The sequence below is a fragment of the Myotis myotis genome, unplaced genomic scaffold (assembly GCF_014108235.1).
Source record: "Myotis myotis isolate mMyoMyo1 unplaced genomic scaffold, mMyoMyo1.p scaffold_m19_p_1, whole genome shotgun sequence".
Lineage (NCBI taxonomy): Eukaryota > Metazoa > Chordata > Mammalia > Chiroptera > Vespertilionidae > Myotis > Myotis myotis.
The window spans coordinates 209,233,047-209,245,472 of record NW_023416313.1 but is presented as its reverse complement, the minus strand read 5'-3'; the positions used below and the strand labels follow the sequence as shown (position 1 = coordinate 209,245,472).

The window sequence follows — 12,426 nt, the reverse complement described above, 5'->3', positions numbered from 1 at the left end:
GACTGAGCAGGAGAAGCAAGCAGGCGAATCGTGATGAGGCACACACTGCCACTATGTATTGTATGTGCCACAAGCATTGCCTTCTTGTTTTACTTCTTTTTGCTGTTTAACTTTGTAAGATGCAAAGAGCTTGGGTCAGTTTAAAGGATTGTGCTGCCCCATTTCACACCAGAGAACTGCTGACAACAAAGGCCTCCCCTGCCTCTCTCTCCCATCGGCCTGTCTGGCTGGCGTGGAAGGAAAAGAAATTGTGTGTTGGTGGAGGAAGAAGCTGGGTGGGACAACAGTGAAATCTGGAGTAAAAACCGACCTGGTCCAAGGTATCCTGCAGGCTGAAAAATGCAGTTTAATCAGAGTGCCTTTTTTGTTGTTGCTCAAATGCTTTTAATTATTAGAATGCCCATTTTTAAAATATGCTAATAAAAAGTTTTAGAACTTGGGGGGGAAAGGTGTGTTAACTTAGATACACAGAAATAATGGATAGGGCTTTCTTAAGGCAAAAGTAAGCTTTTCAAAAAAGTTATATTCCTGGGGTGTGACTACCCACCGTGACCTGCCCAGGTAGGAATTTATGATCATCTCACCCTGTGAGATTACTTTCCATGGAGCCCCTTTTTTCCCGTCCACAGTGGTGTTGAACCATGACAGAGAAAAGAGCTACATGTTTTATAAATGCCTAAGAGAATACGGAATGAAAATTCACTGTAGTTTTGTATTTATACTGTACCACAAATAGTACTATTTATTCTTTCTCCCCTTTTAAAATCTCAATTTACTCTTCCTATTTTTATTTTATTTTATTTTTTATTGCTTAAAGTATTACAAAGAGTATTACATATGTCTTCTCCCCCCCCCCCCCCCCCGCCCTTGACAATCCCCTGGGCTCTCCTACCCCCCAGTGTCTTATGTCCATTGGTTATGCTTATATGCATGCATACAAGTCCTTTGGTTGATCTCTTACCCACCCCCCTCCTGTCCTCCCACCCTCCCCGGCCTTCCTGCTGTAGTTTGACAGTCTGTTCAAGGCAGCTCTCCCTCTGTATCTATTTTTGTTCATAAGTTTATAATGGTCTTTATTATCCATAAATGAGTGAGATCATGTGGTATTTTTCCTTCATTGACTGGCTTATTTCACTTAGCATAATGCTCTCCAGTTCCATCCATGCTGTCGCAAATGGTAAGAGTTCCTTCTTTTTTATAGCAGCATAGTATTCCATCGTGTGGATGTACCACAGTTTTCTAATCCATTCATCTACTGATGGGCACTTAGGCTGTTTCCAGATCTTAGCTATGGTGAATTGTGCTGCTATGAACATAGGGGTGCATATATCCTTTCTGATTGGTGTTTCTGGTTTCCTGGGATATATTTCTAGAAGTGGGATCACAGGGTCAAATGGGAGTTCCATTTGTAGTTTTTTGAGGAAACTCCATACTGTCTTCCATAGTGGCTGCACCAGTCTGCATTCCCACCAGCAGTGCACGAGTGTTCCTTTTTCTCCACATCCTCTCCAGCACTTGTCGTTTATTGATTTGTTGATGATAGCCAGTCTGACAGGTGTGAGATGGTACCTCATTGTTGTTTTGATTTGCATCTCTCCGATGATTAGTGACTTTGAGCATGTTTTCATATGTCTCTTGGCTTTCTGAATGTCCTCTTTTGAAAGGTGTCTATTTAGGTCCTTTGCCCATTTTTTGATTGGATTGTTTATCTTCCTTTTGTTAAGTTGTATGAGTTCCCTATAAATTTTGGAGATTAGGCCCTTATCAGATATGACATTGGCAAATATGTTTTCCCACGCAGTGGGTTTTCTTGTTGTTTTGTTGATGGTTTCTTTTGCTGTGCAGAAGCTTTTTATTTTGATGTAGTCCCATTTGTTTATTTTCTCTTTAGTTTCCAATGCCCTAGGAGCTGTATCGGTGAAGAAATTGCTTCAGCATATGTCTGAGATTTTGTTGCCTTTGGATTCTTCTAGTATTTTTATGGTTTCCCGTCGTATATTTAAGTCCTTTATCCATTTTGAGTTTATTTTTGTGTATGGTGTAATTTGGTGGTCTAGTTTCATTTTCTTGCATGCATCTGTCCAATTTTCCCAACACCATTTATTGAAGAGACTATCTTGACTCCATTGTATGTTCTTGCTTCCTTTGTCAAATATTAATTGAGCGTATTGGTTGGGGCTGATTTCTGGGCTCTCTATTCTATTCCATTGATCTATATGTCTGTTCTTGTGCCAGTACCAGGCAGTTTTGAGAACAGTGGCTTTGTAATACAGTTTGATATCTGGTATTGAGATCCCACCTACTTTGTTCTTTCTCAGGATTGCTGCAGCTATTCGGGGTCGTTTTTTATTCCAGATGAATTTTTGGAGAGTACGTTCTAGGTCTGTGAAATATGCCATTGGTATTTTAATGGGAAGTGCGTTGAATTTATAGATTGCTTTAGGCAGTATGGACATTTTAATGATGTTGATTCTACCAATCCAAGAACATGGTATGTTCTTCCATCTCTTTATGTCTTCCTTTATCTCTTTTTTCAACGTCCTGTAGTTTTCTGAGAAGAGGTCTTTTACCTCTTTAGTTAAGTTTATTCCTAGGTAGCTTAATTTTTTTGGTGCGATGGTAAATGGGATTGCTTTTTTAGTCTCTCTTTCTGCACATTCACTATTGGTGTATAGAAATGCCATAGGTTTCTTGGCATTAATTTTGTATCCTGCTACATTGCCGAATTCTTTTATTAAGTCTAATAGTTTATTGATGGAGTCTTTAGGGTTTTTTAAGTATAATATCATGTCATCTGCAAATAAGGACAGTTTTACTTCTTCTTTTCCAATTTGGATGCCTTTTATTTCTTCTTCTTGTCTAATTGCAATGGCTAATACTTCCAGTACTATGTCGAACAGGAGTGGTGAGAGTGGGCATCCTGTCTTGTTCCTGTTCTTAGGGGAAATGGTGTTAGTTTTTGTCCATTGAGTATGATGTTGGCTGTGGGTTTGTCATATATGGCTTTTATTATGTTGAGGTATGATCCTTCAATTCCCACCTTGCTGAGAGTTTTTATCAAAAATGGGTGTTGAATTTTGTCAAACGCTTTTTCTGCATCAATTGATATGACTATGTGGTTTTTTTCTTTCAATTTGTTTATGTGATGTATCACGTTTATTGATTTGCGGATATTGTACCATCCTTGCATCCCTGGGATAAATCCTACTTGGTCGTGGTGTATGATCTTTCTGATGTACTGCTGGATCCGATTTGCTAAGATTTTGTTGAGGATTTTGGCATCTATGTTCATGAGGGATATTGGCCTGTAATTCTCTTTCATTGTGTTGTCTTTACCTGGTTTTGGTATTAGGGTGATGCTGGCTTCATAGAATGAGCTGGGAAGTGTTCCTTCCTCTTGGATTTTTTGTAGTAGTCTGAGGAGGATAGGTTTTAGTTCTTCCTTGAATGTTTGGTAAAACTCCCCTGTGAAGCCGTCTGGTCCTGGGCTTTTGTTTGCTGGAAGCTTTTTGATGACTGCTTCAATTTCTTCCATAGTTATTGGCCTATTGAGATTTTTAGATTCTTCCTGATTGAGTTTTGGAATGTTGTATTTTTCTAGGAATATGTCCATTTCCTCCAGGTTGTCTAGTTTGTTGGAGTAGAGTTGTCCATAGTATTTTTTTTTTTAAATATATTTTATTGATTTTTTACAGAGAAGAAGGGAGAGAGATAGAGAGTTAGAAACATCGATGAGAGAGAAACATCGATCAGCTGCCTCCTGCACATCTCCTACTGGGAATGTGCCCGCAACCCAGGTACATGCCCTTGACCGGAATCGAACCTGGGACCTTTCAGTCCGCAGGCCGACGCTCTATCCACTGAGCCAAACCGGTTTCGGCTGTCCATAGTATTTTTTAACAATCATTTGTATTTCTGTGGGATCTGTTGTTATTTCGCCTCTATCATTTCTGATTTTGTTGATTTGGGTCCTTTCTCTTTGCTTCTTGGTGAGCCTGGCTAGAGGTTTGTCAATCTTGTTTATCCTTTCAAAGAACCCGCTCTTTGTTTCATTGATTTTCTGTATTGTTTTTTTGGTCTCTATGTCATTTATTTCTGCTCTAATCTTTATTATCTCCTTCCTTCTGCTCACTCTGGGCTTTTCTTGTTGCTCTCTTTCTAATTCTTTGAGCTGTAGATTTAGATGATTTACTACCATTTTTTTCTTGTTTGTTGAGATAGGCCTGTAGAGCTATAAACTTCCCTCTCAGGACTGCTTTCATTGCGTCCCAAAGGTTTTGGGTTGTTGTGTTTTCATTGTCATTAGTTTCCAGGATGTTTTTAATTTCTTCTTTGATCTCATTGGTAACCCAATCAATATTTAATAACGTGCTATTCAGCTTCCAAGTGTTTGAGTATTTTGAGTTGTTTTTGTTGTAGTTTATTTCTAATATTATGGCCTTGTGGTCTGAGAAGATGCTTAGTATGATTTCAATCTTCTTGAATTTGGGGAGACTTTGTTTGTGACCCAATATGTGGTCTATTTTTGAAGATGTCCCATGAGCACTTCAGACAAACGTATATTTTGTGGCTTTGGGGTGAAGTGTTCTGAAGATGTCAATTAAGTCCATCTGATCTAGTGAGTCATTTAGGATTGCTGTATCTTTGCTGATTGTTTGTCTAGCGGATTTATCCAGTGATGTCAGTGGTGTATTAAAGTCCCCTACTATGATTGTATTGTTGTCGATCTCTCCCCTGATATCTTCCAGGAGTTTTCTTATGTATGTGGGTGCTCCTGCATTGGGTGCATATATGTTTATCAGGGTTATATCCTCTTGTTGTATTGATCCCTTTAGTATTATGAAGTGGCCTTTCTTATCTCTTATTATGGCCTTCACTTTGAGGTCTATTTTCTCTGATATAAGTATTGCTACCCCAGCTTTTTTTTCATTTCCATTTGCCTGAAAGATATTTTTCCATCCCTTCACTTTCAGTCTGTGTGAGTCCCTTCTAATGAGGTGGGTCTCTTGTAGACAGCAAATATATGGGTCATGTTTTTTTATCCATTCAGCCACTCGATGTCTTTTGATTGGACCATTTAGTCCATTTACGTTTAAAGTTATTATTGAAAGGTACTTGTTTGTAGCCATTTCTATTTTTTTTGTGTGTGTGGCTGTTTTCTTTCTGGGCTTTTTAGTTCTTCTTTTTACACCAGTCCCTTTAGCATTTCTTGCATGGCTGGCTTGTGCCGGGAGCCGGTCCATGCTTGCTGTTTCAAGGGACCTGGCATATATGGCATACTGTTCTTAATATGTTTGCTCACCTTCTTGGCACTATGTGTTTTAACCAAGGTCTCTGAGAAAGGTTGTTTCCCCAGGTAGGGATTTTCCCCTGAAGTTAGGGAGGGAATAAAACCTCTTAACTAAGTGCCAGGTGGGTAATTAATCACTTTAACTACGAACAATCATGCTTAAGCTACATAATCTTTACTCCCTGGAATGGAGATAAGAAACGCCCTAACCTTTGAAATAGAGATTGATAGGATTGGAATCAACTGGTATAAATACAGATGTAAGAAGACAGAACACACAAAACTAGAGACAGAAGAACTTCGCTGGAGAGAACATGGCAAAAGATCCTGGACTGAACCTGACTACAGAAATGGGCAAGAGAACCTGACTAGAACCTGGTGACTGAACCTGGCTGGAGAACCTGGACTGAACCTGGCTGGAGAACCTAGCAAGAGAACATGGACACAGAACCTGGCTGGAGATCTGAAGCAGAACCTCTCTGGAGATCCAGACCAGAACTTGGCTGGAGATCCTGGAGAACCTAGCAAGAGAACATGGACACAGAACCTGGCTGGAGATCCTAGCCAGAACTTCGCTGGAGATCCAGACCAGAACTTGGCTGGAGATCCTGGCTAGAGATCCTGGCTAGGCTGCTGATCAACTGAACGCTGTCTCCGCGTCATTCCTTCTTCGCCGACTCCGTCCACACCTTTGGGGACCCCTGGACCTGCTGGGGTTGGACCCCGGCAGGCTTGGTGGTGATAAACTCCCTTAGCCTTTTTTTGTCTGTGAAGCTTCTTATTTCCCCTTCAATTTTGAGTGATAGCCTTGCTGGATAGAGTATTCTTGGATTCAGTCCTTTGCTTTGCATCACTTTGTAAATTTCTGTCCATTCTTTTCTGGCCTGATGTGTTTCTGTTGAGAAATCATTTGATAATCTGATGGGGGATCCTTTGTAGGTAACTCTCTGTTTCTCTCTTGCAGCCTTTAAGATTCTGTCTTTGTCTTGTACATTTGCCATCGTTATTATGACATGTCTTGGTGTGGGTCTTTTGGGGTTCATCTTGCCTGGGACTCTCTGTACTTGTATAACTTTTTTCTTCCCCATATCTGGGAAGTTTTCTGACATTATTTCTTCAAATAGATTTTCTAATCCTTGCTGCTCTTCTTGTCCTTCTTGCAGCCCTATTATGCGTATGTTACTTCGTTTCATGTTGTTCCGAAGCTCCCTTAGGCTCTCCTCCTGCTTTTTAATTTTTTTCTCCAGTTGCTGTTCAGATTGAGCTTGTTTCTCTGCCTTATCTTCTAATTCACTAATTCGGTCCTCTGCTTCTTCTAGTCTGCTGTTGAAACTTTCCATGGTGTTTTTGATTGTAGCTATATCACTTTTCATTTCTTCCTGATTCTTGCATAGGTTGTTGATTTTCTCATCCATCCGGTGAATGAATTGTACAACCATTATTCTGAATTCTTTTTCTGTCATGTTGCATGCTTCAACTTCATTAATGTCCTTTCTTGGTGACTCCTCATTGTCTTTCCTCTGGGTGTTGTTTCGTCTCTTCATTCTGATTATCTCCCGATGGTTCAAACGTCGAGTTGCGTGGGCCTGGGTCGTGCACAGTGGGAACCTCCCACCACCCTAGTGTCACTGAAGAGCTCTGACACTAAGATGTGTGGTTGTTGTGGGTTGGTGGGAACCAGGCTCGCTCAGAGTCAGTGTTGTCAGCGCTCAATGTGGCCTCGTACGCGCCCTTAGAATCAGGGACCCTGCCTGCACCGTGCTGAAACAGAGACCCCCCTGAAGCGTGTTGAAAACCAGAGCCCCCTAGCGTGCGCCAGGAGTCAGAGTTCCCCAGAATCCAGTATCAGAGTCTCTGTTGCTTCGTGCGCGACCTTGCCCTGAGAATCAGGGTCCCTGTGTGCCCTTGCACCAGGAATTGGAGTCACTGGCTCTTAGTATGAATGCACAGGAAATCAGGATCTCAGGCGCAGGTGAAAAGAAACACAGTCAAGTCACTGGTGCTTGGTGCTGCCACCTGCCCAGAGAGTCGGGGTCCCTGGGCCTGTGATACGTGGGACAAATTCCCGGGGTTCGCGCGATTGCTCCCAGCCCAGGGCTCAGAAGCCGGCAGTGCGCCTAGGCTCAGTTCTTGGGGTTCCCGCTTGCTTCCAGCCCAGGGCTCAGAAGCTGGCAGTGCACGTAGGATCAGTTCCAAGGTGCTTGCGCACTTCCAGGCTAAAGTTCCTGGAGCGCTGAGGCCCCGGCAAAGGGTGGGTCTATCAGTTAGTTACTCTGGCGCTGCCCGCAAGCCTGCGGGAAGGGGGGATGGGCTCTGTTACTCATGGATCTGCCGTGGGGATTTCTGAACTTTTGGTGTCCGCAGGTCTGTAGCTGTGGTCACAGGTCTCTGTCCCCAGTGGCTGCAGGGTCCTGGTATGCGTCTGAGATCAGACTGGGTGGTGCTGAGGCCAGGATCCTAGTCTCAAGCCTCTTCCTATTTTTTAACCCAACTCTGTAATTTTAATCCATCCAGGAGAACTGACTCTGGGTTAGCTACTTCACCTCCAAGTCCCTTTTCTACTCTAGAAAATAAGACCACTGCCTATTTCTCAGGATTGAATGGGGATGAAGCACTTGTAAAGGTGGCTGACATTTCATGGGTACTCAGTAAACCCTTATTTCTTTTTTAATCTTCCTTTCTCATCCATACTCTTGTCAACACTTGTTTTCAGCACTTCTCAGTAAATTTGCTATAAGAGTCTTTTGCAACACCATGGGGAAACCTAGTGGAAGCCAATGAACTAGACAAACTAGGAACATTTGAAAACTTGATTTTTACTTTATTATTTTTGTTGTCAATATTGCAGATGTCCCCCATTTCTCCCTCTTCTTTCCCCCTCCACCCAATCCCTGCCACACCCCAGGCCTTCCCCACACTATTGCCTGTGTCCATGGGTTATGCATATATGGTCTTAGAAAACGTAACTTCTAAAAAAGAGACTTTATAAAGTGATTTTGAAAGGTTGAATTTGGTGCTCAGGGCTAAGGAGATAAAGCCAAGCCCCGTGCATTTTCCCCTTAGAGACATTTTTCATTGTATCGCATGTCGGCAACCCCGGTAAATGTCCAATTGCACATGTAATGATGTGCAGCATCTCCAGTTACAGTCCAACCAAGGCATGCAGGGGCCTATCATATTCATATGTAAATACATATATACTCCATATCCACTCTTATCCCTTGACCCAATGTAGACCTAATTTTGCAGTGTAAGTTGGTGAGTTTTCTGGAGTTCATTGGTCTGCCACTAAAAATGGATAAAATGTAAGGGTAAGGGTAAAACTGTAAGACTCATGTAGTTTGGGTTTGAATGAAGCTGAAATCTAAGTTTAGAAATAAAAGTAGACCCTAAAGTCACTCATATTCTTTAGTAAAATTTTGTGTTTTGTTTTGAGGGTCATGAGACCTCAGTGGTATTGATTTTGACGCTGACTCACAGTGGGGTCTCAATTGCTTTTCCCTGCTCAGTATCATGAGTGGTACCTCCAACATACTTCCTTGTGCAGCTGTTGAGATTTCATAGGGTCTGAGCAACATCGAAGTAAGACAAGCTCTGAAGGAAAACAAAGAACAGTTATTTAAAGTGTATGCTTTTGGTTTGTGGTCTGTCCCCAGGCCTACCATTGACCTTGCCCTGCTGGACATGCCCTTCCTTCAACTCGCTGGGGAGATGCCCTCTGACCTCCGAGAGCAGCTGGACCACACACTCTGAAGACACCAGTAGTCCTAGTTGCTGCCCCTCATACACAGACCTGCAGCTCATCAATGCGGAGGAGCAGATGAGTGGCAGGGCATCTAGGGCCGACTCTACAGGTAAGGTGGAGCACCAAGCCACAGGTCTTTGCAAATCACTATCAGTGACCTGTAGCCCCTCTTCAAATCTCTGTAGCCAGCTTTGTTTGCAGAATGAGGTCAGGCTTAACCATCCAGTCAAAAAGCTAGACTCCTGAGTGATTCAAAATTACATTAGAAGAAAAGAAAACATACACAGATTGGCTGATTGGTTAGAAGATGATAAATGTTGGGAAACCATTTGACAGTGTCTTCTTTGTTATTATTTATTGTTTGAAGTATTACGTATGTCTCCTTTTCCCCCCATGGACCTCTCCTGGGTTGCTCTCACTCTCCAGCACATGCCCTCACACTCCTACTGTCTCTGACCATTGGTTTTGCTTATATACATGCATACAAGTCCTTTGGTTGATCTCTTACCCCCACCCCCCAGCCTTCCCTCTGAGGTTTAATGGTCTGTTGGATGCTTCTCTGTCTCTGAATCTATTTTTGTTCATCAGTTTATGTTGTTCATTATATTCCACAAATGAGTGCGATCATGTGATATTTATCTTTCTCCGACTGGCTTATTTCGCTTAGCATAATGCTCTCCAGGTCCATCCATGCTGTTGTGAATGGTAAGAGTTCTTTCTCTTTTACAGCAGCATAGTATTCCATTGTGTAGATGTACCACAGTTTTTTTAATCCACTCATCTGCTGATGGGCACTTAGGCTGTTTCCAAATCTTAACTATGGTAAATTGTGCTGCTATGAATATAGGGACGCATATATCCTTTCTGATTTGTGTTTCTGATTTCTTGGTATATAGTCCTAGAAGCGGGATCACTGGGTCAAATGGGAGTTTCATTTTTAATTTTTTGAGGAAACTCCATACTGTCTTCCACAGTGGCTGTACATTCCCAGCAGCAGTGCATGAGGGTTCCTTTTTCTCCGCATCCTCGCCAGCCCTTGTTGTTTGTTGATTTGTTCATGATAGCCATCTTTTGAGACAGCATGAATGGACCTGGAGATTATCATGCCAAGTGAAATAAGCCAGTCAATTCAATGAGTTTGGCATTACTCTGGTACTAAAACCAAAGAAACAAGGTCCCGCTTCCTCTTAGCTCCAGCACCAGGGTGAGGCTTTGGGGGATACAAACACATACTAGCAGGAACTGGATTATCTGGTTTAGGGCAGGAACTCGGGGGTGGCTTTCTCCCAGATGGAGGTGCTTGCAGGGATCATAGTTTCTATGCTGGGACCTCCCCGGTCACAGTGCTGACTCAACAGTATGTCTTAATGTGTTATTTTCCTGATGGTTTGGTACAAGTACTGTTCTCTGTCAATTTTTCTTCTCCTGGGATAACAACTATTGGTAATATTCACAACATTGAATCTTGCATCCTACCACCCGCACATCTTCCCTCTTCAGCAAAAGGGAGGTAGATTTAAGCAGAGAAAAAGTAAATGTTATATGAAGTGGAATGAGAATCAGGACTCAGCCACTGTGTCTAGACTACAAATCATTTTGCAGTTATGTTTACTCTGTTGGGCCTGAGTTGAACTATGTACATCAGCATGCAGCATCCTGAGGTCTCATTGATTAAATTTCCAGTAGGTGTAGGATGGAATGCTGGCTGGCTCCGTGGGTGGAATTTGGCCTGTCAGCAAGTGCCATACTACATGTTAGGGTTAGGATGGCATTGGAAACATGTGGTGTGTTCTTGGTGTTTTGGCTGTTGGGCCCAAGAGATTGTTTTCCTTTGAAAGGGGTAAGTTACTGATAGTTTCTCTGTGGATGAAATTACCCAGTATGTCCAATAATGTTTTTCTTTCTCAAATGTTTAGGAATTTGTCTCTGAATCATTTTTCAAACTTGGGTGACATTTGCCCTCATGCTGTGTACTATTGGGGGTTCTACAAAGAGAAAGGGTTCAAACATGCCCAGCTGGCATGGCTCAGTGGTTGAGCATTGACCTTTGAACCAGGAGATTACGATTCGATTCCCAATGAGGGCACATGCTAGGGTTGTGGGCTTGATCCCCAGTGTGGAGTGTGCAGGAGGCAGCTGATCAATGATTTTCTCTCATTAATGTTTCTATCTCTCTATTTCTTCCTTGCTCAAATCAATCAATAACTATATCTATATCTATATCTATATATATATATACACACACACACTAGAGGCCCGATGCACGAAGATTCGTGCAAGAATGGGCCTTCCTTCCCCTGGCTGCCAGCACCGCCTTCACTCTGGCTGGAGCCACCTTTCCACCTTCCCATGCTGCCCAGAGGCCTGGAGCGGCTGGGGCAGTGTGGAATGCCTGCGTCGTCATCATAGTGATGATGCAAGCGTCCCGTTCCACTCCCAGCCACTCAGCACCTGTGTATGCAAATTAACCTGCCACCTTTGTTGGGTTAATTTGCATACTCACTCCTGATTCGCTGCTGGGCATTGCAAAGGTATGGTCAATTTGCAACTTTCTCTTTTATTAGTGTAGATATCCTATAATGGCTGTAATATGCAAATTGACTGTCACACCCTCACAAGATGGCTGCCTATGACCAGGCCAGCAGGGGGGTTAGTGAATTTAGTTTGGTATTTGATAATATTGCAAAGAATTCTAGTTTAACACACACTGTCTCTCTTTTCATAAGCTACAGTTCTTTCTAGCATTTTGTTTTCACAGACACTCCCTCAGTTCTGCTTGATCCCCATGGTTGATGATCAGGTCAGTGGCTGATGATCCGATCAGTGGCTGAAATATGCCCCATGTCCCCATCTCCCCCATGGGGAGCATTTCCTGGTGGCAGGGCACTGTCAGGAGCTGAGGCTGTGCTTCTCCTCCTCGCTTCTCCGTGCTCCCGACCTCCTTGCCAAGCCTTCCCGCAGAGGACGCAGATGATGTATTGGTTCAGGGTACACAGACTCTGGAGTGATCCGCAAGGAGCAGTTTCTTCCCTTGCCTGCCCCAGGGATCTCATTAGGTGAGAGAGGTGGAAAACGGGCTCCTCACTGCAGGAAAAGTCAGCATGTTTCTATTCAGGCTCTTTTTTCAGTGGCCTCTCTACTTGGGTGAAAATTGCTTTAATACCTGAGGTTCCAGTGATGAAATCAGAGCCCTAGCTTGAACTGGACATTATTACTCTGTCTCCCAAGCTTTAATGGTCTCCAGTTATTTTTAGTATCTTTTCTAACAGTGTTACAATGGGCACTGAGAAAGCCTCCACCCTGTTGTTTCAGTCAGGGTCCTGGCAGGAAGCAGATGGAGTCCGTGGAGGGGTTTATCTGAAAAGAGTGTAATGAGAGGACTGCTTACAGA

The 12,426-nt window shown here is 42.9% G+C and overlaps 1 protein-coding gene across 5 annotated transcripts in view; it reads left to right on the top strand.

Annotated features, from left to right (window-relative positions):
* The window catches only part of STON2 (stonin 2), a 145,598-nt gene that overhangs the window by 58,070 nt on the left and 75,102 nt on the right, over positions 1–12,426 (top strand). For 4 of the 5 annotated variants that reach the window (XM_036314560.1, XM_036314580.1, XM_036314551.1 and 1 more), the window contains exon 4: positions 8,947–9,144. The exons of the other annotated variant lie outside the window; for it this stretch is intronic. In XM_036314560.1, the coding sequence (XP_036170453.1) occupies positions 8,947–9,144 (198 nt within the window). The remainder of the gene's footprint in view (positions 1–8,946; positions 9,145–12,426) is intronic. 5 annotated transcript variants of the gene reach the window in all.